The 27,434-nt window shown below is 44.6% G+C and overlaps 3 protein-coding genes and 1 long non-coding RNA gene across 6 annotated transcripts in view; 2 read left to right on the forward strand and 2 right to left on the reverse strand.

Annotated features, from left to right (window-relative positions):
- Nucleotides 1-27: 27 nt before the first annotated feature.
- CPTP (ceramide-1-phosphate transfer protein) lies at nucleotides 28-1,818 on the forward strand. The gene is made up of 2 exons (XM_075520184.1): nucleotides 28-177; nucleotides 257-1,818. The coding sequence occupies exons 1-2, from the start codon at nucleotides 56-58 to the stop codon at nucleotides 777-779; spliced, it is 645 nt and encodes a 214-aa protein (XP_075376299.1). The 5' UTR covers nucleotides 28-55; the 3' UTR covers nucleotides 780-1,818.
- A 1,525-nt stretch (nucleotides 1,819-3,343) lies between these two features.
- Nucleotides 3,344-18,701, reverse strand: LOC142418406 (uncharacterized). The gene is made up of 3 exons (XR_012778280.1): nucleotides 18,119-18,701; nucleotides 17,391-17,518; nucleotides 3,344-3,855 (listed from the first exon to the last, which is right to left on the reverse strand). It is a non-coding gene; the product is annotated as an uncharacterized LOC142418406 (long non-coding RNA).
- TAS1R3 (taste 1 receptor member 3) lies at nucleotides 4,449-11,223 on the forward strand. Its single transcript, XM_075520721.1, has 6 exons — nucleotides 4,449-4,949; nucleotides 6,076-6,376; nucleotides 7,107-7,886; nucleotides 8,300-8,503; nucleotides 8,816-8,936; nucleotides 9,542-11,223. The coding sequence occupies exons 1-6, from the start codon at nucleotides 4,771-4,773 to the stop codon at nucleotides 10,465-10,467; spliced, it is 2,511 nt and encodes an 836-aa protein (XP_075376836.1). The 5' UTR covers nucleotides 4,449-4,770; the 3' UTR covers nucleotides 10,468-11,223.
- Nucleotides 18,702-18,817: 116 nt separating the features above from the next.
- The window catches only part of DVL1 (dishevelled segment polarity protein 1), a 107,209-nt gene continuing 98,592 nt past the window's right edge, over nucleotides 18,818-27,434 (reverse strand). The window contains exon 13 of one of the 3 annotated variants that reach the window (XM_075520409.1): nucleotides 18,818-23,461. In XM_075520409.1, coding sequence (XP_075376524.1) covers nucleotides 23,043-23,461 — 419 coding nt within the window. In that variant the 3' untranslated portion in view covers nucleotides 18,818-23,042. The remainder of the gene's footprint in view (nucleotides 23,462-27,434) is intronic. The other 2 variants (XM_075520407.1, XM_075520406.1) reach the window with 2 other exon arrangements.

Here is a 27,434-nt window from a genome sequence, read left to right on the forward strand (position 1 = left end):
ATTGGCCGCGCTGCGGGTAACGGGCGGCGGCGGCCGCAAGGGGCGGGGCGAGGCGATGGCGGGCGCGCAGGGCGCGTTCAGCCTGCGGGAGGTCCTCGCCGCCTTCCAGACGTGCGTGACGGAGCAGCGGGAGGTGCTGCTCGGCCCCTACCTGTGTGGCTGGCGGGGGCTCATCCGGTGAGTGCCCTCGGCGGCCGCCCCGGGGCCCGGGCCCGGCTGCCTCCCGCTAACGCGAGCGTGTCTTCCCCGCGCGCAGGTTTCTCCACAGCCTGGGCGCCATCTTCTCCTTCATCTCCAAGGACGCGGTGGCCAAGGTACAGATCATGGAGAACTACTGCCGCGGTGAGCAGCGGGAGAAGTACGTGTCGCTGCAGTCCATGGTGGAGTACGAGCTGGCCAGCGGGCTGGTGGATGTCCAGAAGCAGTCGGGACGCCCCGACTCCGGCTGCCGCACCGTCCTGCGCCTCCACAGAGCCCTGCGCTGGCTGCAGCTCTTCCTGGAGGGGCTGAGAACCGGCCGGGAGGACTCCCGCACATCCGTCATCTGCACGGACTCCTACAACGCTTCTCTGGCTGCCTACCACCCCTGGGTCGTTCGCAAGGCTGCCACGGTGGCCTTCTGCACCCTGCCGCCCCGCAACGCCTTCCTCGAAATCATGAACGTGGGCACGCCCGAGGAAGCTGTCGCTATGCTGGGTGAGGCCTTGCCCTACATCTGTGATGTGTACGGCATCACCCAGGAGCTCTTTGCCCAGCATAAGCTGCTTGACCTTCCATGACGGGAGGGATGTTAAAGAGCCACGCCACATTCTGACAGAGGTCGGATGAACCAGGTGAAAACCACGCGTTTTCACAGATGCACAAGCGTCCGGTTCTCTGTCTGTGGTCACTCTCCCTTTCCTTTTCCAGTACGGAGCTGGCAAGTTGGCAAAGCTATTCAGGATGCCTCACTGTATAAGAGAAAAAAATGCACTAATTTTTTTTTATATGTATGTATATCCGTATGTGCGTGTGTAGAGCCTCGGCTCTACAGTAAGAAAAAAACACTATTGGCGTCCTTAAGGGATTTCTTTTCTCCTCCTGGATTCACCTTCAACTCTCCAGCTAGGCTGGGAGTGGGGCGCTTTGGTTTCTTTTTTAAGCCAAACTCTGCAACTTCAGCAGCTTCTGTATGTTTACACCAATAGTTAGGACCTTGTGTGACAGCACAACTTTCAGATGTGGTGTCTGAACACATTAACACTACATGTGAGCACACTTTGCCACTTTTGTTTACAAGCTGTTCCCTGGAATAGATCTGGGGCGGGGGGTTCCCCTCTTTTATGCTTTAACCTTGAAAAATATAATCCTGAGTAATGGGTGTCTGAAAGGAAGCTCTTTCCCTTGTGGTCACAGACTCATTTGATTACTGCTGCTAATTCAGTGTCCCCTAGAATTAAAGAAGGAAATGGTGGTGTATGTTATTGTACGAGATCGTTCTTCCTTTGTGCATGGATCCATTAAGCAGGACCTTCCTTCTGTGTAGCTTCCCCTGCCTGTTAATCTATGCTTTATGCAAACAGTTTTTAGTATGTACTGTACAATACTACATATCCAGCTAAGACTGCAGGCTGTACCTTATCTGTTTTCCAGCCATGCTTCTAAATTGTGTTCACATGTTGTTTCTTTTTTAATGAATGTGTCAAATGCTTACAAAAATTACTTCTCTGACTGTCTGGGGGGAAATCCAAACTTGTACTGTAAGTCACTACCTTGTGAGGCTTATGGCTTCTATTGCAAATCACTGCGTATAATAGCTGGTGTGTGTGTATATATACACACACACCCTGAAGTATGTAAAATGGAGTTTACTTAGCTTTTTTAAAGCTGAAAGAGCACTACATTGTTAGTTCAGGATGACATGAATATTCGGGGGAGGAGGGGAATCCCACAGGCTGTGAGATGTTTTGATTGTACCTCGGATAGGAGGCATTTTGGCCTGATGTAACACTGCGCGATTCAGGAAATCACTATTACCTCATGGGGATTAGTCTAACTGGACATTAAATTATGTGAATAACATGCTTCTGAAGAGTATCCTTTATAGGAATGCTTTCTGGGTTTGTGGTGTTAGAAGGAACGTGACTTATTGCATTACCTATTCATATCTTGTCCTTCACTAGCAGAGTGTTTCATTTACCTAGCAATGTGAAACCAGCTGTCAGGAGTAACCCAGATGAAGTTAGATGCTGTGTACTGAGCTCCTGTTCTGATCACTGACATCTATCAACAATACCTTGTGCCTGAAGATCGGAAAGGGAAGTTCCTTGAACACCCTAAATGGAGGTTTAGTTGCTATGCGGTGAAAACACAAATATTCCCTTTCTGCTAAGACCACCTTAAAATGATTACATAGTTCCACAGGATAAATCCGTATATTAAAATGGAGCAGTTCCATGTTACAAACTACAGAATACATCTTGCTGGAGCTCCCTTGCTGTCCAGTATAGATACAGCCGGTATTTCACCTGTGTAGTGTATTAAATGCCTTAAACTATGTCAAGTAATGTTGTGTGTCAAGTGAAAAAACGTTTTAGATCTCTTGGGAGTTTAACGCAGAAATGGTAGTATGACCACATGGGAAAATTCCATTTTCTCCCTTGTCACATTCATTCTCAACTATTCCTCTTAATGCAATAAACATTAATGTTGCAAATGAACTCGATTTTTGCCCTTAAAGAATCAAAATTTCTCAGTAGGGAAAAAAACCACTCTGTTGTAAGTTTATAACCAATCATTTTGTGCAAAGTATGCTTCAAGTAAAATACAGCTTTCCATCGCTCCCCATGCTCTCATTTAAACAAGGTATTGCCTAATGGTAATTTTATTTTCCTGGTGTCCTACTCTGTCTCCAAATGTTGCGAACCTTTTTAACAGCGCCAGTTAGTTACCACCGAGTAAAACTAAGGTCCTGTATTTGGCTTCGGGCAAGTTCAGAGTCTGGCAGCTTTCACTAATGGGGCCAAATTCAGAAGAGTAAAACCTTCACCTACAGCGACTGATGTACTTGAAAGCTGCAACGACACACAGATTCACTAGAGGGAGTCTGAATATTTTGCACAAAAGTCCATCACATAAACTACCTCCTGTGCCACAGTAAGCACACTTCATTTCACGTGAAAGTAATGGATGGGAGTAAATAATCGCCTATGTGTGACTTCTGCATCATTCAAACAGCCTTTTTTTTTTTTTCTTTCCCCCTCTGTGCAGTTGAATTTGTATTTAGAACTTTCTAAAAGAAGTTATATAGTTAAAGCTAACAAATATTCCTTTAAGAGGAAGGTATCCTTAAAAGGATGTCAGTATAAACATATCTATATAACGTAGCTATAGAAATCTACAACTGGTGCTTGCCTGAAGTCCTCACACACTGGGCTTTCCACAGCGTACCTGCTTCTCTTCATACATGGAAAAACATTCTAGCCATGTGGCAAGAGCGGTATATCACTGGGGCAGTATAAGCAGTTTTTATGATACGGTATAAATATATAATAAGCCAATAAAATGCATTAAATTGGACTTTCCAGTTCAGAGCTATCCTGTTTTCTAAAATGCAAACCTGACAGAAAAAAATGCAAACCATGACGCAACCTAAATTATGATACTGTGGAACTTGTCCCTAAACCAAAGTTTTTAAACTGAAGTTAACCTCATAGCTCAGTGTGAGAAAAATTCAGATCAGCCAATAACAACTTCCTAAAAATAGCAATATAGCTGAGTAATAGCTCACCAACCTTGCAATCTAGGCATGGCCTGCTCCAGGCAAGTTCTTGCGATGCGCTGAGGAAGATCTGGTTATCTCCATGATGAGGTAACCTTGAATTTAAAAAAAAAATAAATAAAAATTACTGCTGTGTATATCTCTTACCACTACCCTTTAGTTCAGGCAACTCAACATACTATTAAGTTCATTTAAAAATAAATTATGTGACATTCCTTCAGCGCAGGCCACTTTTAAGTAGGGAGTGCGCAAGTGAATGCTTGGATCGGAGCTGGCCAGGGAGAACTTCAGGTAACGGCAGGAAGCAATGCTGGTGAGCAAGTAAGTTTTTCGTACTCAGCCTCCGTACGGGTCATGGTCACGTTACGGTAACGGGCACCGTTCGCCACAAGGCGCACTTCAGCTTGTTGGATTCCGCTCCTGTGGAAGCACGTTCTCCCTGGCGATGCATTTAGATGAGCAACCTGCACCGACAAAGATCTGCTCCCAGCATTAGACAACGCACAAATCCAGTTGTTTGTGCAAGCTGTAAACAGGGACAGTTCCTACAAACGCATTCATTAAAGATGTTGTTTCCCGTTTCGTTGGGGCAGGGGAGGGTGGGGGGGGAGTTAATGCAAAAGACATGTGTCCAAATTAGGGTGGGGTACCCGAATTTACCACCTATCCTACAGGAAATCCAATTTCCAGAGCCATGACAATGAATTCAGTACGTCGCTCTGCGCAAGTAAAGGCTACTCACCGAGGAAAGGAAACTGGGATTAGGCCAGTGGTTTGCAACCAAGTACACTCATAGGGTATTGCTGCGTATTTGACTATTGCCCACTAAGCATAGAGTTACACATTTAATGAATTTTGCTAAACAAATTCTTCCCTGTTATTTTCATCTCTCTGAGTTCTATTTAAAGAGACCTCCCAGGAACTGTTGAGACTGGATCCCCTGCCCCTGTTCCCTCTCCCACATTCACCTGGAGATTTCTTTGAAACATTTTCCCCAAAACAGACAAATAATGGTCCCTGACCTGCTGCTGTGCTTGAGCTTTGGTTACGCAGCAGCCCTCAAACCCACGTGCCTATCAGCTCAGTTTAGAAGGCCTGGTGATTACATCATAGGAGGCTTGTTCCCTTTTGGAATGGACACCGTAAACCTGACGGCACGATCAGAGCCCACGTTAGTTGTGTGTGAAAGGTAAGAGGAATGTTAGCTTCGTTAGTGCATGTTAAGTTTGGTCACTTGGCTGGGGAGAGGAAGGAAAAGGAAGGAGTCCTTCTGATAGCGACTGACAGTCTCACAGGCGAACTTTAAAGGTGAGATGGAAACAAAGATTAGCTCGAAGGTGCTGGAGCGCTGGTGTACGGTGCCATCAATTTCTGATCCAGAAATGGAGAATGTTTTTGTGTTTTCTTGTTGCTGCTACACAGTCAACTTCAGATGCAACCAACCCCACTTTGATGAAAGCTTTTAGCGGCACTGATTTCTGTAGTGTTTTGAAGCTAACGCTTACACAAAGGTGTAAATGTTGCTTTTGCTTCCAGATGGAATGAGAAGCATGCACTGCACTCCGCAGGCCTTGACACATGTTGAGATGCTGCTATTGCCTTTTCTGAGGTAAAAGGACAGTCAGTACTGTGTACAAGACAAAACGGGAAACAAAATCACCTGGCTTGCAGGCTTGCTGGTGTGTGAATAGTTAAGATGAGTATTTCCTACTCAGTTACACCGAGGTGGTTCATACCATCACGTTACAAGCTACTTAAAGCTCTCTGTGGGGAGAACAACAAGACGTGCTAGTGTCCTACCTGTTTCTTTGGCAGCAACAAAGCACAGAAAAGCATGGTCCAAAGTCTTTCCATCTTCGCAGGCCATGAGGCAGGGAATATGCCCAGTGCACTGAGCTATGCAGTGGAGGAAAATCCCAGGAAGGATCTCTCACCTGAATCAGCACGCACAGCACTGGGAACCACTGGCTTCATGGCTGAAGGACACAGAGCTAAGAGCAGGAGGTCATCTGAGTCTTGACCCCCACAGCTAAACACACTGGTCTCTCTATACCTCTGTTTCTTCTCCTGTGAAGCACAGAGGATATATTTGCTGACAGCCAAGATTAATTAAATTTGAAAGGTGCGCAGAGCCCCTCTACTCACAGTACAAAATTTACAAAGGCTATGGGTACAGGGATGCTCTGCTGACAGTGCCACATGTATCTGGCTTGGCAACAGACAGGATGCTAAAACGTCAAAGAATGTGGAGTAAGCTGATCACCAGTGTAACAGCGCTGACAGACCGTGTAATTCCCTGTCTCCTCTTATTGCAGGTTATTTGTAGGTGGGCTAATATGGGCTCTCGGGATGAAGTTTGCCATCGATGAGATCAACAATTCCACTTCACTTCTCCCGGGAGTAAAGCTGGGCTACGACATGTACGACACCTGCTTTGAGCCACTGGCGGCCTTACAGCCCAGCTTGCTATTTCTGACCCGAAATGGCACAACGGGCATTGGAGTACTGTGCAACTACTCCGACTACCAGCCTCGTGTGACTGCTGTGATTGGACCGCATAAGTCAGATCTCTGCCTGGTAACAGCCAAACTATTCAGCTTCTTCTTGATCCCACAGGTAAAGAAACTCTCTGGAGAAGCAAGAATTCTCCTTTTTGGTGGGGGGAAGGATTTGGATCAACAACGCTGTCTATGCTCTAGGTCTGTGAACCAGGACTGTTAAAGCATAGATTCCAGTCTTTCCTCTGCCACAAATTTCCTGAGTGATCTTGGGCAGGTCATTAACCTTCCCTCCTGGAACACACTCCAGTGTCTAACTTCCCGGAGAGAAGAGGGATAACTCAGGCCGCTCTGTGATCCGTGTAAAATGGGAATAACAGAGTTCCCAGCGTAAACCGGGAGGATCCCATGAAAACACATCTGTGACTGTAAGTACTCAGTTACCACAACAGAGAGCTATAATGGTCAGGTAAATTTAGCCCTGAGCTACGGTATTACTGAATCTTGGGTGTGTCACCCTTTGTAGAAAGTAGCTAATTATCGCTGTCATTAACGATAAGGGCTGGTGCTGTGATGATGGATACAAACGGCAGTGGAAGGAGACAGCCACGTGGGACAGCGCTACCAGAGGCAAATGACACGGGCCAGTTTATGGTTCTCTTGGTAAATGCAGCCATGACGGACCCGTCCCTTCAGATGAGTTCTTCCTTCCCGCTATCCTGACCCAGCATTTTTGAAGATCTAGTGCACTGAGACTAAGCAAAGAAGGTGGAGAGTGATCTGGACCATGAACCCTTCTCTCAACTTTACTCTCTGCCTCACTTTCTCTCTTATCCTCTAATCTGCAGGTCAGCTATGGAGCCAGCAGTGAGAAGCTCAGCAACACGGAGTTGTACCCATCCTTCTACCGTACTGTTCCCAGTGATAAGAACCTGGTGGAAGCTGTGGTCCTGCTACTGAACAAGTTTGGATGGAACTGGATTGCCACCATTGGCAGTGATGATGAATATGGCCGAGGAGCCCAGGGGCTCTTCTTAAGCATTGCTGCAAATAACAGCATCTGCATTGCATTTGAGGGGCTAATTCCTACAGACCTTGCAGACCCCAAAGCCAAAAACCAACTGGAAGATACCATTAAGTTAATTAACAAGACCAAAGTCAACATCATTGTCCTTTTTGCCTTTAGTCAGCCAGCCCAGGCCCTGCTGGAACACAGCATCAGGATGGGACTGAGCGAGAAAGTCTGGATTGGCACTGAAGCCTGGATGTTGTCCGACATAGCTGCCTCCATCCCAAATATTCAGAGCATTGGGACAGTCTTAGGCTTTATTATGAAAGCAGGCACAGTCCCTGGCTTCCAGAAATATGTTGCTGACCTCTTTAGCTCTGTTCAGCAGGATAAATTTTGCCAGGAGTCTAGAGAATTCAACCACCTCATGAACTCTGACACGCTGGACGCCCATTGCAAGCAGTGTGACCACATCTCGCTGCATGACATCTCGTCTGTGCTAAGCCACTCACAAATACAACCAGTGTACGTCGCAGTCTACAGCGTGGCTTATGCACTGCACAGAGCGCTGGGGTGCACCCACCAAGCGTGTCCCAAAGCATCCGTCAGATCTTGGCAGGTGAGTAAAGGTCGGGGGACAAACAGCAATTTTTCATCCAATCTATACATCAGAGCTGCACACAGCCAGACAGGGAGGGGAGGTAACACGGCACTGTGCTCCTGCCCCGGTAGCGATACAACCTCGGCAATCCCCTCAGCCAGTCAACCCCTACACCAGCGCACTGCACCTTCTCTGCTGCTGGCTAGGGCTGCGTTCTCCTCTCTAGGGCTATGTTCTGGCTCCCACTAATTGGGCTTGGCACAACAGATAGAGCCGTTGGTAATAGAGCCAGAAGGCCGATAGCTGCAATCTTAGCCCATGTAAGGGACAACTGATTGCAGCCAGAAATTAGCTTACTGCATTATCATCATCCTCCAAGCAAGAACACCAACTGTACCAATACTTACTGTCAATTTTCATTTTCTCCTCAGCTGCTGGACTTCATGAATACCCTCCCGTTCAAGGTGAATGGCCAAAGTTTCAGGTTTGATCAATCCCATGGCACAAACACCGGCTACAAGCTTATATTCTGGTCCTGGAAAAATGGCACCCTTACTTATCTGCCTGTTGGCGACTATGAAGAGTCCTTGTACGTCAATAAGTCCCAGATTCAGTTTCACACTGCAGATGAAAAGGTAAAAATGGTGGGCAAAAGCATAAACAATCACAAAATGAAGTAAACTTTTTTGCTGCTTCATGAGGACTGTTTATAAGTAGCTCTTAGTCTGCATGCTACTCCTACAAGATTTGCGTGGGACCCAGTTCTCGCTCCTCTGCAAACGTGTAATCCACCTCCATTGTGCAAAACTAGAAAAAGGTATTCCCAGCACTGTTTAAGACTCAGACACAGGTCGGATCCCAGCACAGCCAATTTATTCTAATTTGTTTGGTGATACAGTGCTTCTCCTGAAAGTGTTTGGTTGACATTCATTCGTCCTTTTGTCCAGGAGCCTACGTCAGAGTGCTTCAGACATTGTAAACCAGGACAATTCAGACAAATAAAAGGATTCCACCTCTGCTGCTACGACTGTACAGATTGTCCAGAAAACACCTTCTGGAGTGCTAAAGGTGAGGTCTGAGAAATTCAACAGCTTTAACTGTCTGTATTATGTCTATCTACTGGTTAAGGGCACACAGGTTCACAGAGCTGGCAACGACCAGTTGTGAGCTCTTCCTCCATGAAGCACTGCCAAGGCAGAATATTTTCATCCCTTTTGTTCTGCTGTGCATTGCTCAGTCTTGCTCTACAGATCTTCAGTGGGGACCTTCCTCTGTTGATCCCAAAGAGAACGCATAAGGACAATGCATATGTTTTATCTCAAGAGGTAGGAGAGAGAGGTATGATGAAATTCTGGGGTCATAGGTAGAAGAGAGGCATATGACAAAATTCTGCGATCTTTTGGAAGCTGATGATCCTTCCTGGGGAAGGGAAACGGAGCCAAGAAATATGTGGATCCTTTTGGGGGGAGGGTGGAGAAGCAGAGGGAAAAAAGAAGTTGAACTATCATAAGCTTTGGAGATCCAATACACTTAGGAAGAGGGGGAAGTAGGCAAGGCAGCACCCAAACCAGCTCCCTAATTCATGACTGTGATCCTTCCTCAAGGACTGCCTGCAGCGGGGTAGCAGCACTCCACTGCAAGGTGGTCATCACCTTCTCACTGCCTCTTTGCAGACAGCTCCACCTGCACTCCCTGCGTAGAGCATCAGTGGTCCCCTGTCCGGAGCACACAATGTTATGACCGCAGCGAGAGATACCTCTTTTGGAATGAGCCGCTCACCATTGCCTTGCTAATGTTGATGTCCATCACCATATCCCTGACTTGTCTGACAGCAGTGCTCTTCTTAAAGAACCTTGAGACTCCCCTTGTGCAGGCTTCCGGAGGCAAACTGAACCTCTTTGCCTTGTTCACACTCGTGCTGCTGTGTCTCAGCTGCTGTCTCTGTATAGGGAAGCCCAGTAACAACCTTTGTATGATCCAGCAGATAGTCTATGCCCTGTGCCTCAATGGTTGTTTCTCTACCTTCTTCATCAAGTCCCTCGAGATCACCCTTGTGAGGGAGTTCCCTCGCTGTGCCCCCACCTTCTTGCACTGGGTGACCTCGAGGAGGGCCTGGCTCCTTGTTGCCTTGTGCCTCCTCACCGAGTGCTTGTTCTGTCTCTGCTATCTTCACTTGGGCCCTGACTATCTGGTTACTGATTACAAGTCACTGCCCACTGAAGTTCTGCTGGTGTGTAACACGGAGTCCTGGTTTGCCTTTGCCCTGATGCACGGCTACAATGGCTGCTTAGCCTTTGTCTGCTTACTGTGCACATTCATGGTAGAGACTTCTGGTAAGAAGTACAATATCGCCCGGGGGATCACATTTGCCGTCCTAATCTATTTCATCATCTGGATCTTCTTCATTGCTATTTTCGCCACGCTGAAGACAGTCCTCAGGTCCGTTACTCAGATTGGTACCATTTTGACAACCAGTCTGGGTATCTTGGGGACCTACTATATCCCTAAATGCTACATCATCTTGCTTAAGCCCCATCTGAACACAGTGGATTATTTCCAGAATTCCTTCAAAGAGAAGCCAGAGGAGGACTCTCAGTAAACAGACAATAAGCCAGATCCATTTTCACCTGCTCCTCCATAGAAGCTGGCTGTATTTTAATGAGATAATTCTGCTTATGATGACTTTATAAGCTATGGTCCCAGACACAATCACCACATAAAATACAGCCTTATCCAGCAGGCTGAAGACCAGGACCAGAATTTTTAAGCTACAAAAGCACAGGGCTCTACTCAATGAGCTAAGGCAAAATGTCCCCAGCAGCGTGGTATCCACCCTCTCTGTAGATAACCACCCGTTTCATCACCCACAAGGAGCCAAAAGCAGGTTCAGTTAAGCAAGCAACCTACAGCACTGATATTTTATATGAATCTCTCAGGTCTGGCAGTCTGAGCTAGAAGCTTCACCCAGACCACTTCCCTGTAAAGACTGCTGGTAATTTCCACTTCTTACTAACTAGATAACCGCTCCAGAGATATAGCCATGAATCCTTTCCCTGGCCTTATAGGAACTTTCAAATACATTAAACAGCACAGAAATAATAACTAGAAAAACAGAAGGGAATCATCCGAAAAGGTATGAGATTATAGACCACAAACAGAAATCCTTGTGATTAACTAATGATACTGAGTTCCTCTCTACACAAGATCCTCCTTAAAGACCTTCTCCTAGCGAGCAACATCGGAAAACAGCTCCTGTGCAGGTTTCTCCTCCTGTTAGATACAGGAAGGAGCTGAGGAGGGGGAGGTCATAGACAGGGAGAACCAAAGGTCCTGTGCACTGCTCTGTAATTGCGGTCTGTACCTGCATCTACGTGTGTTTGTGCAGTTGCTTTATTAAAAGTGAGTCAATGACATCCTACAGCTCTGGGTCTCTTTTTTTGACGGTTACAGTCAATGCAAACTTTTCACCATCTAGGTTGTGAAACTGTACGGTTCTAACAGCCACCAGGATCCTTAGGACAACCTTCCCCATTGTCCCTGTAAATAAGATTCTGTGACGGAGCATACTGATCCTCTGGGCTGCCCTCTCGTCTGTTTAAAGAGAGGGGCTCCGACCTCTCAGTAGGGCACTAAGTAAGTTTTGCTCATTTTTGACTGAAGTTTAGAGGATACCTGGAAAGGTAGACACGAAGTTAAGAACATAGGCAAAGAGTACTCAAAGAAACTGATAGGTCATACACAAACTGAAGTACAGGGAAACAACTGTGTTCAGGTCAAGAAGGGCTGACTATTTTGGCTCTTAAATGAAATAAAAGATTGAAAGGCTAAGCAAAGCTTCTGAGGACAACCATTGCTCTTCTAGTTCATACCATCAGTACTCTGCTGCAGCATATTAACTGAGGACTGGTCCTTATATATCATTGAGCGTTGAATCAAAACACAAGCAAGAACTTGTATTTCTTAAGAGGTTTCACAGTTTCATTCCAAGTCACAATAATTGTAGTTATTCAAGCCAGAATCTCAGTAAAACAGAGATTTTTTCAGATAAATTATATTGTAAAAGTTTATATGATATAATGGAAATATTTATCATAATTTCACACTTCTTTTACAATATGAAATTCAGGTTTGATATCATTGTCGTGAAACAAAAAGCTGAACTTTCCAAAGCCAATGTTTAAATTTCTGTTAAGTAATTCTGTTTCTTCTTCTGTAATTTCTTCTGTAAGAAAATTCTGTTTGAATTTTCTTGACTACTTTGTTACAAAATCCGTAGAAACCATTCTGATACGTAAAGGCAGCTGTATGCATGATATAAAGAGTATATTACCCATTCAAATTTCAATTCACTCATTTGTGTTTCATTAGAATTGTGTGCAAAGAACATGGAAATGAGGACAAGACACACGGAAATGAACAGTGTGCAAATCACACTATCCAAAGTCACAGGAAAAAGTTCCTCCCATCTCAAAAACCATGCAAATATCACCAGAGAGAAACCTTTCTTACCCGGTGAGACATTCCGCAAAGGGGACAAAAATCAATCAAACACTTTGAGGAATAAGAAATACCTCCAACCTGTATTCATCCGTGTAATATGGCCTGTTTGCTGAATAGCAGGAGAATTCTCATATCCGGAAAGGCTAGTGGTTTGCCCCATGATGCATCCGATTTACAAGAACAGGTAATAGTGGTAGTTTCAGAAGGCATGACAAAGAAATACTCATACAAGAAAAACATAGACTAGCTCCCTCACAGAAGGTGCTTGCTAACTATAACCAGTTAATATCTAGTTTATATTACGAATATGAAGGTTTACGCATGAGTTACTGAACAAATGATGATCCTCTAAAGTGCCGAGTGTGCAGGTTCAATGAAACGTATGGGTCTAACCCTCTGTAAATCCTGCAGGCTCTTTGCCACTAGGGAGTATTGTGTATCGAGAATTTCACAAGCCTATTTTTGTATATGCAAAAATCATCTCTAATTGTCATCTACCTGCTTGTGTCGGACGGACTCCCCCTCCTGCCTGTTAGCCACAGACACACCCTCCAGACAGGACCTTCTGCATAGCTGAATTACTAGAATCAAACCCGAACAAAGACAAAAGAAAACACCCCTTATTTCCATTACTGTTCTCTGTAACTACCTTTACGTTTCCTAGCAATGGAATTGGCCCTTCCACCCAACACTGGATGTCTCTCTTTTCTTCAAAGTGTCATGAATCAGGGCCTAAGGCTGCTTAAAGCCAGGGAAGAGATTCACAGTTATAATCCGTAGCAGGTACTTTCTGCAGTACAGCTGTTGCTGATGGTGTCTGGCTAGGCTGTGTGCGACAACAAAGCACGCCCAAAGTCCCTCTACAGCATCATGCATATATTGCTGGAGTACTTCCCCCAAACCCCTCCAAGTTCCTGCCTCAAGTTCAGGCTCAGCTCATACCTCCACCCCCACGTACCGCCTTCACATGAAGGAGAGTGGACTGAATGGGCCATCAGCTGAACCCTGTGAACATTTACGGGACTAGCAATTGCTGCCAGCTGGACTGCTGGTGGCCAACTGTCCTGGTTTAGCCCAGTCGGCAACCAAGCCCCACCCAGCCACTCGCTCATCCTCTCTCCCAGTGGGATGGGGGAGAGAATTGGAAGAGCAAAAGTAAGAAAACTCGTAGGTTGACATAAGAACAGTTTAATAATTGAAATAAAATAAAATTAAAATAATAAATTGTAATGAAAAGGAAAACAACGAGAGAGTGAGAGAGGAACAAAACCCAAGGAAAAAAAAAAAAAAGTGATGCAACCGCTCACCACCAGCCGACCGACATCCAGCCCATCCCCAAGCAGCGATCGCTGCCCCCAGCCAACTCCCCCAGTTTCTATATGGAGCACAACGCCCTATGGTATGGAATAGCCCTTTGGGCAGTTGGGGTCAGCTGTCCTGGCTGTGCCCCCTCCCAGCTTCTTGTGCACCCGACAGAGCAGGGGAAGCTGGAAAGTCCTTGACCAGTGTAAGCACTACTTAGCAACAACTAAAGCATCAGTGTGTTATCACATTATTCTCATCCTAAATCCAAAACACAGCACTATGCCAGCTACTAGGAAGCAAACTAACTCTGTCCCAGCCGAAACCAGGACACCTACCCATGACTACCAGCTGACAGTGGTAGCACCATTTCAGACAGCAGCTCACCCCCACACACTGTGTATTAGCAGCTACTTAGAAAAGTGCTACCTCTAGAATCACTAGGGCAAAAGGCTTGAACTCAACTCCTATTGCTGCCAACAGCAAAACCTCATTTAACTTAAATGTAGGCAACTATCTGACCACCTTTAAAGCAACCAGATATGCGAAGGACTGAGGAGCTTTGCAGGTGAAGACGAACTTCCATTGAATTGTGTAAGGTGCTACAGAAGCGTTCCTAGGTCTGTCTTTACTTGCTACTCAGTGACTTTGGCATTTGCGCTTGAGGCAGTTTGTTCTTCCAATTGGCCTGGACTTCATTTTTGTCATTCCTACTGGTCAGATCAATGGCAGAAGGAATGGGTTGCACAGCTTTTAAACCCTCTTCCAAAGGGTTGCCTCTCTATTGAATACATGCTGTCTGGTTTTGAGCCCAAACAGCAGCCAGGTTAAGAGTTAACAGCAGGACTTCTGGTGAGCTACTAGAGTACACCAGCGAGACTCTGGAGCTACATCTGCTACCTACTGGGTTCTTAGGGCAGGGCAGGGAGGAGAGAAAGCATCATAGATATAAGTGGGAGCTTCCTCCTCCTTCAGGCTGCAGAGGACAAGTAGGGAAGATCCATTCTTCCCCAGGGCTGTGTTGTGCCTGTCCCCCTGGGCCCAGGTGCCTGCAGCCCACCCTGCACCTTGGACAGCTGCTATGCTGACGGGTGCGGGAGCCTGTGGAGGCTCTCGAGCAGCCCCTCTTGGAGGCCAGGCTTAGTCTTAGCATGAGAATTTGTTTGCTTCCTACGATGGAAAGTGCAAGACATCTTTGGAGCTCTCTGCGAGGCACCCGTCTCTTTCAGAAGGATTTTCAGAAGGAAGATCCATTTCCCTGTCTGCAAAGTGCTTTGCTGTTCAGAACCGTTCCTGAAACGTCCTGCTATGTAATGAGCAAGTAGTGCTTTCAAATTCTGTAGGCACATGAAATGTGAGCTCTTGGAAAGTACAGAACGTTAAAACCTCACAGTAAAAGCCCAGCAGAAGATAGTGGAAGACAGGGAATAAGTTACTCTGCTGGAAGGACAGAATGCTACCCGATCTGATGAAGTAAGCCGCTGATAAGAGTGCGGATAATGCAGAAGTAGGACGTGGCAGGTGTTGTAGAAGCCCAAGTGTGCCAGAAAATGAAACCTATGAGAGCAGAGGCTCAAAGCAGCAGGACTCGTGCGTTACTTCCCCTTCACTTGCTCCTCAGAAATACAGGAGTGCCAAAGCTACAGATAACTTAAGTGCCTGGACACAGGACAAGTAACAGATGAAGGGCAAGTGGATCTGCCAGCATCACATCATCTGGAGCTTTTTAAGCCTACTGCTCCATGCACAGGGTACAACAGCTTTCTAAACACGGGGAAACTACAGAAAGCCTTACCCTCCTCCTGCTGGGAGAATATGTTTGTACTGAGACATTTTTTATAGGCCAGTAGGACTAGTTCAACTACATGTGTTACTCCTGTCTGTTCTTGCAGGTGTGGAAATTCCTCTGTCCTCCAGGTCCACCCTGCCAACTTCACGGCATTATAAAACCAACGCTGCAGTACGCAGAGCATGACGAAGCTGACTCCGCAGCTCTAGAGGTCACCACAAATCTTGAAGTCTTCAAAAAAGCAGCTTAGAACTGCAGACCCCAAGCAATCTGAGGGGCAAGGCCTATTCCCTCCTCTGTCCCAGTGCACCTGCTGTATTTTATTTCTCCTCTTGCCATTTGAGACTCTTGGGTCCGCATAATCCAAGGACTATAATCCGGGACAAGAGGCTAAATTGCTGCTACTACCAGCATGTCTTCTGCCAGCTACTTTTAGAACACAGATGGTGGTGAGATAATACTGCTATGCTTCCCCATGAACACATTTATGGATCACAAAGCACTTGTCAGCCTCACAACACTGCTGGACAGAAGCTGCTGTTGCTTTGCTTCACTCCTCCAGATTTTCTAGGTCTTTCAAAGTGTTTACTCTGACTTATTAGAGCTAACCTGATGCAGCTGCATACACAGGTGACACAAGCTGATGAAATGGGTCTGCTTTGCTCACCTTCATGACTGCAGGATCATTATCCCTGCCTAACAGAGTCCCAGCAGCACCATTTCCTTTTTGTCTTAAATATTTTCAGAGCTAATGAGGATGTCTGGCCCTTTTGGTCCTTATTATAATACTGTGTTCTACATTATATTCTTTGTAATAAATGTGAATACACATTTATTACACCTCTGTACTTTTTGTTACACACCTCTGTACTTCCAAAAGGCTGGAGAGAAACCAGCCAGCCCAGAGCAGACACCTATGGCAGAGACCAAGCAAGGAAGGACAGTATTTTGGACTACACAGCCTCACAGTAGTAATCAACAATGTCCCAATGTCCACTTATATACCACGAAGGTTGCCATGCGTACTAGTGTCATATGAGGTGGCTAATTAGGTATAGTGCACTACCAACTATCAGCCAATAGTTATTATTAAATATTAGCCACTTAGTGCCTCTTCACGTCAGGAAAAGTGGCAGCTACCACTCTACTGTTACTTTTCTCTAACAGTGCAGATGCAATACAGTAGAGGGATTTATCTTTTATCATGCTGTATCATGGAGGAATGTATCTCTCCTTCAGTTCAAAAGCAAAGGATACAACTCGATCCAACACTTTTTAACCAATGCCATCATACTTACCCTTTCATAAACCTGGTAAAAGTACAATTGGACTCTAACACAATTGTTAAAAAACTGATTTCATGTTACTGAAATTAAGCAACTAGCCAACAACAAGCACCTTCTCAAAGTGAATGCAGAAATATTGTAGTAAAAGCTGTTCACAGTAATTTTTTTTATCCTTTAAACAATCTTTATTCTACGCTCCTTTTGCAAAAAATTGTGTCAGTGTAAAGTAGCAAACCATGAAAGGTAAAAATGGAAAAACTTCCGCATTATTTCACATTACTACAAACAGTAGCAAGTAAATATCAAGTCACATCACTAAGATCTTTTCTTTTCCCCACTCACTTTGACGAGCAACTATACTGCTCTTTTATTCCCCAGAGTAGACTTAAAGTTTTTCCATCTATCCACTACATAGTATTGGAAGTTAACTCAACAATTCAGCTCAATTAAAGAATTTTGCAAATTAATCTAAACGAGGGAATATTTTCATTCTTAAAAAAAGAGCTTTTTGGTGCACTGCAAAGCTAGCTGTCCTAGATTTCTGTGGCTACCTGCATGTAAAATTCTCCTGGCATACTTGAGGAAAAATGTGAAACATTTGACACAAGTACTCCTCAGTGGGATTAAAGATAGCAAAAATCTGACCTGAAGACTGGAAGTCCTTGTTTCTGGAGACTGCAGCAAGTCTTCATGAGCATACTGTTGCAGCTGAGAATCTCAGCAGTACTCCTCACTTCAGTGCTGGGATTTCATAGCAGAGAAGCATTAAGTGACTTTTGATCATCGTTCCAGACATAGAGAAGGAAAAAGATCAAATTTACCTCTATTGCTTCTCTTTCTGGCAGCAGAGCTAGAGCCATGATAGACTGATTTTTCTTATCCTTTAGGGGGAAAGGGGCGGGGGGAGGGCTGGGGAAGAGGGAGGAAGGGAAAAGTAGCTGATTAAATTGTTCAACCAGGTCCAGTCACCTGCAGACAATTCATACTAGGTCAGCTGGAATCCATCAGGCCCTGCAGTAAAAGGCTCCAAAATTCTGATCATTTAATATTCACCTAACTGGGAAAATGCTGGCTAGACCATTTTGCATCCTATGTAAAGAAATACAGTTTGAAAGGGAGAATATGGGAAACTCTGCAAGACTTTCTCACAGGCTCTTATGTAAATCTGCTGCAGAATTGTGCCATTTATAATGGGTGCCTCCATAATAACTACTGCTTTGTCTCTCCCTTTGCTGCTCGATCTCTACCAGCTAAGAAGAGGGAATCGGCCTCATCAAGCTGTGGTGGTTCTTTGTACGTGAACCACCCAGACCTTACAGGGAGGCTGGGTGTCCGGATGTTGCATGACAAATACACTGCGGTTTAAGGCTTACCAGTTAGTCTGCAAAGTGGTGTCCTAATGATCCTAGCTTGTCTCTGCTGGAGTTTGTGTGCAGAGTCCAGAAAAAGGGAATATACACATGAAACAGCTGAATACATTGATGGGTTCTACCAGCAGATTCATCTCCTGGGTCTGCAGGGAGAAAAACTTGTTCCAGCTCATGTCTTTGTCACAGGACGTATCCTCCATCTGTCTTTTACTTCCACAAACTTTCTTCAGCCTTTCCTGTATACCTACTCCTGCCAAGTTGTGAGAGGGAGAAGCTTAATAATTAAGAGGTAGGGCAATTTAAGGGGAAAGCACAACTTCTGCACCGATATATTAGTCATTAGCTCAAAGCTACAGCACTTCTGATGAATGTCAGGGTCTTGTATTTCCAGTCAGATGTCATTAACCTGCATGGAAGAGTCAGGCCTCTGCATTCCAATCATCTGTGACCCAGTTTAGCGGTGAACATTTACAGGGTCCCTGTCATACTTTGAACTGTAAGCACTTGTGAAGTACCATGAAATCACAGAACTCCCAGCTGCCTATCATTAGCTCCTGAACAATCTTCTCCTGTGGAGAGGACAAAACTTCAGTGTGGCAGGGGGAAAAAAAAAAAAAAAAAAGAGTAAGATTCAACCAATATTTCATCATTCTTGAATAAAAGATAATGCAGTAGTGCAAAGAACTGAAGACATACACTGTGGTTATCACATAAAATTAAAAGCTTTTTAGTGTTTAAAATAGCATTTACACATAAGCAGCTATATATTAACTATACAGACACTTGGGTTTTAATACAATATCTACAAAAAAGAATTCAATTATGCAATAGACATTTAACAGGAACAGTGCAGTCCATGCTAGTTAAGAGTTCACTCTTTGAGTAGAACCAGTTCTAGAATAGGTGATAGTCTGGGTTTTCATTATTTAAAATCATGTAACTTTGTTCCTCTACTGTACATAAAATTCTTTACATGTATTTCTAATCACTGATTAGAATTAATAATTTTAAGTCAATCTTATTACAATCCAGTTAAATGCAAAACAAAAACAATTACATCAACTCATGAGCTGTCAAGTCTCAAGATCGGACTGCCCATTTGAATAGAACAAAAATAATATCAAAAAATCAATGTCTGTGCATCATTGCTTGCCATCCAATACACCTTTGGATAAAGTGTCCAGGGGACCGTTACCTTTGAAAAGTAGATTTATTAACAGGAGGTAAAAGACAATAGCAGTGCTTTTAAGACTATTTGCCAAAAAACTTACTCCTCAGAGTTAATGTACTGGGTGGGTACACTACCCCCTACAGATACTACCTCCTTTGGATAGGAGACGTCATCCCAAACTGTCTTCTCATCATTTGCTATCATCTTCCAAACATACCTTTTAGTCCTTGTTAAAAGCTGTTGGCAGGTATGCATGGACATTAAGCTCAGCTGCAGAGCACAGGCAGATGCTGAGGGTCTCACTTCCAGAATAAACATGTCAACTATTTAAGGCTCCTGTTACAAAGTTGTTTCAATGCCCTGTATAGCAAACCCATAACTTCTCATTGTAGTTAGAGGCATGGGTCATGCATTCTAGAGCCCAGCCAGTGCCAGTTACTTGACTTTAAAAATCAGAGAAAAATTTCAGGCCCTGGTGAGAGAAACAGACAGTTCTGCAGGACTCCAGCCTTCAAAACTTTCTTCCACCCGGCACAGTACTTCCTATTGCAAGTAGCTTCATTGGCATCAGTGGCACTTCTTTCTGCAGGCAGTACTGTGCCCAATAGGAGAAACTTGCACTGTTAGGTCCCAAGGCCCCCTTGTTGCAAAGACACATGCACATGCATTGAAAGCCAAGGATGGGATTTGGGAAATCTCCTCTCTTCATTCACTTCTGAAAATTAAGAGCTAGCAATGTTTCAGGCCTAACTTTCCACTCACTCAAACCAGCCTCTCCACTGTACACTACAAGGCAGGGAAATCAAGCTTTTGTTTTACACACAGTGGCCATTATGTATTGCACTGTTCACAGAAGGGTCATTTACATTCTCCTACTGCTCTTTGTAAATAGCAGGTTCTACACGCTATACAGTATTAACCAACTAGCACATCTGTCAGTACATTCAGAGCACTCGTTATTTGCCTGAAACGGATGCCTCTTTGTGGGTGAAGCTAGTTCAGGCTGGATTTAGCAGCCTGATTTCCTCAGACGAACGCTTTCCCACACCTATGTTATGGACTGTCAGCTTCATTCCAGGGTTACCCACAAAAACGCAAGTATATAACACAGTCGTTTCAACATAGCAGCAAAGACCAGCAAGACACAGAACAGTTTCTGCCAACAGCATAACAACAAGACAAAAAAAACCCAGCAGGTGTGTAAACTGCAACTCTTGAAAAGACATAAGGAAATTAAACACATTTCTTCCATGGGTGAAAGCTCAGCCCCCAGCTTTAATCCCTTTTGGAAATACCTTATTAAAATGACAGTCTTTTCCTCCAGCCCTGTAAGTTCTGCCTTAAGACAAAGCGGGCCAGAAAAATCATAATATATATGAGACCAGAAAAGTTAAAATTAATTTAGAAGTAGAACCACTAGTGATTGTCAGTAAAGTCACAGACTCCTTAACAGTGTCTCCTGGAGACATAGCAGAATTACAGAATTATTTTACCCTGATTTATTTCATTGCTTTAAACGTCAATCCTTCAAAATAGTTTACTGAGTTTAGTTAGCATCTTTGCCGTGTTACTGGGAGGAGGAAAGGAAAAGAAAGGACACTGTTGCACAGTCAAGTTTTAGGTAGTGCTGTTCTTTTGAACGCCACCACCAACTTTGCAATCTATGCTAGCCCATCAGATGGATTATGACGAAAGCACCGCTTTCAGAAACGTTGTGTAGCTTTTCGGGAGATTTTTGTAAAGAAAACTGTCCAAAACCACTCAGCTAGTTCAGAAGCCCAGCAAGTGCAGTACCTAGTCTGAGTGACACAGAGTTTCCTAAATGCCTAGCTCCCTTTTGAAAGTGAGACTTAAGTCTCCAATTAACACAGACATTTGAAAACGTTACTCTGACTTTTGTAAAAGGGATTTGTTTACACATAGACCTGTAATAAGAAAAGAAGTAGTGAAAAATCTATCAGAAGAAACAACATACAAAATGGACAGTTTGAAGGGTAATTTTTCAGGGTGACAAAGGAACATGAAACTACACGTAAATAGTGAGAAAGACATGTTCTCTTTTGACATTCATATCGGATATTCACACTACCCATAAAGCATGGAACATAACAAAAAGAAGCTTCTTACCAGTGAAGAAAATGCTTATATACAGTAAAGACTGATTTTAAAGCACCTGTCCTAAAACCTGCCAGAAGCAGATATCTCACAAAAGAGGATTTAACTGAGGCATGGCCCCATGGTCAAATGCCACTAAGTGACTGCAGCTTAACACATATTTCCCATTAAATGAGCCACCATAACAGAGTGCGGGTGTGCTCTTACCATGCCCTCATTCAGATACTTTAAAAAAGCTTCTTAAACGTCAGTGAAGGTTCCTGAACATACTTTATCAAGCGTCCATAACCTTAGAGCGAAAAATACACAGTAATGAAATCTTGGGGATATACAACAGCAGTTGCTTAAGTCAAAGCTCCTCAGCAGGAGCTTTAGCGTGGGTCTTGCCCTGTGTCAGGTATAAAGATTCATTCGTTGTCCCATTTATGAGCTGTTCTCAAAACACCCTCTCACCTCTCTGCTAACAGCTAGCCTGCATGTGTGTTCAGAACATGTTCCCTTGGGTAACACTGCAAGTGGGATTAGACATCTCCAGGTTTCTATTTCAAAAAAAGAGAAAGATACTGCTCAGAAATTAAGAACGGAAAAAGAGGTGATCAAAATGAACAGCCATGTCCCAGTGGGAGCCAGGATTTACCTATGTCTCTGCTAGAATGGGATAAATATCCCCTTCAAAAGGGAAAAGCTGCAGCTACACTAACAGAATCTCATAGCAGCAACTGTCCTATTTCTGTGGAAGCAACTTTTAAAACCTGTAAGCAAGTGCTCATTATAACCAGAAGAAACAGACACATCTGTCAGCAGGGATGTGACTGAAATGCCCAGGAAGGGACTGCAGCTACAGAGTCACTATCATGATACTAAATGAAATAACTTTTACAAGTTCTGCACAATGAACACATACAGTAGCAAGACTCCACCACTCCCTTGATAGAATAATACCTAAAAAAAAAAAAAGATTGATTTATACTCCCTAGTCAGCAGAAGAAGGTAGCCACAACTTTGCCTTCTGCTAGCAATTGGTTTGAGCCTGCTCCTCTCCAAGCACGTGTTGTCTGTACACTTGCGGGTGTCGTGTGCTTGGAGCGCTGACTGATGCTTCCAAGAAACAGCATTACAAGGCAGTATCACAGATACTAGCCAACCGTCATTTTTTCCTTGTAAGAGAAAAAGCATGGAAAAATAAAAGTGCTACTATGCATTATTGGAAATTTAGAAGTCATTTGAAATAATAGTCCTTGAATCAGCCAAAAAGATACGCTAATTGCATTGAAGTAGGTGCCACAATTACCAAAGCTCATTAAGATGTGAATATACACCAGCCATTCACAATCAAAAAGGGGGGCGGGGGGGGGGGGGGAGGGGAATAAAGAAAAGATGCCATCAATTTGCTGATATTTAACAGTCCCAGGAGATTTTTTTTGTTCATTTTTGTGGTGGGTTTTTTTGTATTTTTTGTTTTGTTTTGTTGATTTTTCTGCAACACAATTGCAAACCAGGAAGGCGTGACATGCAAGACAGCCAAGTTTCTTCCGTTAAGTGTTCGACAATGACCAAATTGCCCACCCACCCCCAAAACAATCCCCCGCCCCCCCCCCCCGCCCCGGCCCTTCCCCAAGCAGAGTCTGAAGGCACTTCCTCTCACATGATGTCGACAAAGAATTCACAAGGGTTGCCCATAGCCTTCTGGAAGGACTGCCGGCTCCCCGTCAGCTCTGGAGGAACAGAGCTCAGTTCCCTCACGGGGGGCCCTCCAGGGGGTCCGCTCGTCCCGTAGACTTTGGAGCCCAGCTTGGGGAGATTGTAGAGGGGTGGGACTCCTGGAGGCCCGTAAGAATGATGGCTGTGGTGGCTTCTCTCGCTGTGGGTGGCAGAGACATGACTCCGGTGGCTGAGCTGGCTGACAGGCCTCTCCCGACGCACGACGCTGGCGCCGCCGCTGCTGCGGGCAGTGTGGTCAGACTCGCTGCCGCTGCCAGCCGACTTGCGGTCCTTCTCTCTGCCCAGAGCTCTCCTGCTGTTCTCGCTGTTGCTTCGGTTCGAGCCGCTGCTTTTGCTTCCTAAAGCCCATGAGTGAAAAGGACATGCGGAAAAGCAGAATTAGCTCAGGTCCACGGCTGTCTCCCACATCAGCTCCTACCAAAACCCACAGATCCAGGAATGACCATTGTAATGGCAACAATGATGACAAAACCAGGCCTGAACGTGCTGTTGGGTGGCTTATGGGATTTAGCAATGACAATTGGTAGAACAAAGCTGACAAGGTTGTGCCATGCGCAGGTACACGTAGACACCTTAGAGCTTGCACAGTGAAAGCAGCAGCTAGCCTAGAATTACTGGCTGAAAGCCATCTGCTCCGCTGCCGCCCCACTGACTGGAGAGAGGGGAGGCACAAAAAAGGAAGGAAGAAGCCGGCATTTGGGTTTTGACTCAAGCAAACGAGGTTCAATGTAATTGTAACTGCATCTATCTTTGCTGTCTTCTATCGGCAAAGCTTTTCAAAAGGAAACTTATTTGCCTTCTCTATCATGCTTGGTCACACTGGGCATACTTGCGCCCAGGGCCAAATCACCTGAGGTTAACAGATGTCCTTTTGCTGGCTTCAGTGGGTAGATTCTTTTAAAATTCATCACTGCAGTGTTCTGCTGTTGGAGAATTCTTCAAAAAACAGTTATTTGCTGAACTGCTCTACGATGAATCAGTAACATGCAGGACGTTCCCAGCAGAGGCCACTAAATCAACTCGGAAAAACAAAGGACTGCTGCTGGTGTGTAAGCTGAGTTGTTCCTACATACAAGCTTCACTAAACTTCTGAACTGATTTTACATGAAAGTTGAAGGTCATGCTCTGTTACCATGAGAGATAGGCTAGGATGATGTCAGGAGACATTTCCAAGTTAATTATTCTTTAAAAAAAACCAGCAAACCAACCCACAGAGTATCTCGTTAAGTTCATGCCACCTTAGTGCAAGACTGTCTTCCCAAAAAGGATCCCCAGCCAGAGGAACAGGTGACGAGCTTTTGAGTCTGAATGAGCCACTGAGTCACTGAAATGGGAAAACCAGAATGATTCTGAGCTGCTCCTTTCCTGAACTACAGATGATCATGACCTTCTGCCTGCTTCAGCTGATGTTTAGAGCAGGCAAACAGAAGAGACAGGAAAACTAGACTGACCTGGTGTGTATAGTTGAAAGGCTAGATTCCCCTGCAGAATGCAAGAAAAACTGGGGATAGATGGAAAACACAGAATACAAAATCACTGGACTTGAAGTTAATATTCTGAGCCTGGGACTCTGAAGTGGTATTTGCCGATTGTAACCCTATCAGCTCTTTGCTCTGGGCAAAACACTGTCCTGCTTTGTGCCTCAGCTTCCTTCCATCTGTAAACGGAGATATTAACATGGGTTCAGCTGCCTCCACCAAATACTACAAAGATTCATTCAGGTGAGCCTTTTGAAGAGGTAAGGTGCTCCCTGAGCTGTTGTTTCAAATGTTTCACAACAATCTTGTAAAGACAAATAAGAGAGAAGAAACTTCTTGTTAGCAGGTTGACTTTGCTGCAGCCTTTGCTCCAAAGAACAACATAGATATTATCTCCGAGAAGCATCTTTGTAAGCTCTCCGGTGTGGCACATTGTTCAGAGTGGAAGAAAATCGACATTTTATTTTAACCCTTCCACAGCTAATACGCCTCTGCCTTTATCTCACGATGCATTCTGCTGCCACCCACCCAAACCTGCAAGCCTTACCCAAAGTCATTACTCCTTGACGCAAGCTCCCCATACACAAGAATTCATTGCCAGTTCCATAGCTTGTAGCTGAGTAAAGATCATGCAGAGGAGAAAGCAAGCTGCCCTGAAAGTGTGTATCACTGATCTTGAGAGGTTTTCTACAGTCAGTAGGACTGAGACTGCCTTGTGGCAATCCATCGCATTGCTACTCCAGACTTCAGTACATCTGGAGTAGCAGCTCTAGCTGGTCTGCCAAGACTCCAAGAGGTCAAGTGCTTAATGCAGACTTCTAATCTCAAAAGAACCTGGCTTTCTGCAGCTGCACTCCAAGCTGATTACATGGCAGAAAGAAAACAGAGAAACCATCTACTATTACAGCAGTCTATCTAAGAACAATCAGCAGCATAGCCGTTTGCCTCTGGTCGTGCTGAGGTTCACTCTCTCCCTAACATGCCTTTAAATCCTGTCACAGAACAAACAATCAAAAAGTCCTTCCAAGCCTTGAGTTTAAATGCGATCTAACAAGAGTGTCACCTTCTTGGCAGCTAGGGACCGGCCTGGCTTGGAGACACGCAGCCCAACCTAAAGCTGAGGTTTGAAATGCTGCTAACTTGACACAACCACAGCAGTGTTTGTTTCCATCTAAGGGCAACTTTAAACCTAAGTGTCACACAATGGATTTAAAGAATCTGCATTTCAAGTGCCTAGAAAAGCTGCACTCAGCATTGCCACAACACATTATCAGCCTTTACTCTCTGTTACTGCTGGACACAAAAATTCCACTCCCTAAAGCCACAGAGACTCCAGCTGCCTCAATACCTCATTTCACAGGTAGAGAAGTTTCCCATATATTATTCTGGACAGGGGCAGGAGAGCCTCCAGAGACAGCGTATAGAGGCTCTGAAGACCCTTCTATTGTTCCTGTCCCACCAACTGACATCCTGTGAGCTTGAATAAATCCATCCTTCCTAATTCTTTCATCTCTTCCAACTGTAACCTGATGATCTCCTGCTATCCATCTGTACAGTGAGCATCTATGAGACCAGGGACACAACTTTGATCTAAACACTATGGTAACAGAGATGATGTTTTGCAGAGGAGCTGGTCCTCACCAGTGCTGTTCCCTACAGCAAACCTGCCCAAGCCTTTAAAAATAACCTAAGCCCTGGGTACCACAAGCAGGGATAGATGATGTGGCTCAGATGAAATAAGCAGCAACCTAAACTGGAACAGAGCCTTGAACAGAACTGCAACATCATATAAAACTTTGCTAGATCTTCTCCTCCCCATCTGCTGCTTGCCTGAACACATCTCAGTCTGTCTCTTGACCCAAATCTTAGGCTTCTGTCTGTAATCATCAGCAAATACACTGCATTCATCTCAAAAACTTGTGACATCACTGGGCTCTGGAGCAGCGCTCTTGTTCACTGGATGAATTCGGTTATGATCTAACATTGCATGTAAAAGAGAGACTTCCAAGAAACCCAATTCTAACACTCTATATTGAGAGCAAACAACGCAACTTTGTGTCCCACTACTCTTGACACCTGCCTGAGACATCTGGCCAGTGCTCAAGTGTCTTTCAGTAAATGAGCAGTTGAAGGGCACTGGTAGATAAATCCAATCCAGATGGATGATATCAGACTAATAAATTAGGAGCTGGGATTACTTATTTGTTTTATGAAGGGCAGTGAAGAGACTGGCGATAGGATTTTCCCATCTGAGCTGACAGTGAGGTACCTGATGCCTTTCCCTCTGTAGCTGCTGCAGCACATCACACAGGGGCCAGACAGGTTGATATGCTAATGCCACGCTACTGGACTACTGTGGACTACTGTGCATTGAGACAGGCTGAGTGTCCAAGACAATTAAAAAGAAAAAGGAAAAAAAAAAAAAAAGAAAAAAATACAGCTAAACATTTGGGTCACAAGAGTCTAAATGATCATGCTGTGAAGTCATTATTATTATGGAGGCATTTGAAGCTTACCAATCCCCTAGAGTCAGCCATTCCTCTATGAATCCTTCAGTCTAATGCTTGCTCAGAACAAAACAAGGGAATAACAGTTACAAAACAAGAAACAACACAGAAGTGCAGTTTCCAAAAGAAGAACAAGGAAAGTGTTGAAATCCTTCAAAATTAAACACCTTGGCGCCTTTCATAAGGCTCTCTTTAGCCAGTAACACAGGTCGCATGGATAAAATACCATACCTTTCCCATTCCAGCAGCAGAGAGCTAATATTCTACTGCCTGCAGAACCAGCTGCCAAAAAAATAATCACATTCTCTCCAGCACAATCAGCTTGC

This window comes from Mycteria americana, chromosome 18, assembly GCF_035582795.1.
Source record: "Mycteria americana isolate JAX WOST 10 ecotype Jacksonville Zoo and Gardens chromosome 18, USCA_MyAme_1.0, whole genome shotgun sequence".
NCBI classification, from domain to species: Eukaryota; Metazoa; Chordata; class Aves; order Ciconiiformes; family Ciconiidae; genus Mycteria; species Mycteria americana.

Bases quoted from the DNA above. Each gene is read 5' to 3' on its own strand.
- CPTP (XM_075520184.1), top strand. From the start codon at position 56: ATGGCGGGCGCGCAGGGCGCGTTCAGCCTGCGGGAGGTCCTCGCCGCC. The intron at 178-256 runs GTGAGTGCCCTC...CCCCGCGCGCAG, and splicing joins GGCTGGCGGGGGCTCATCCG to GTTTCTCCACAGCCTGGGCG.
- TAS1R3 (XM_075520721.1), top strand. From the start codon at position 4,771: ATGGTCCCTGACCTGCTGCTGTGCTTGAGCTTTGGTTACGCAGCAGCC. The intron at 8,504-8,815 runs GTAAAAATGGTG...CCTTTTGTCCAG, and splicing joins TTCACACTGCAGATGAAAAG to GAGCCTACGTCAGAGTGCTT. The intron at 8,937-9,541 runs GTGAGGTCTGAG...GCCTCTTTGCAG, and splicing joins CACCTTCTGGAGTGCTAAAG to ACAGCTCCACCTGCACTCCC.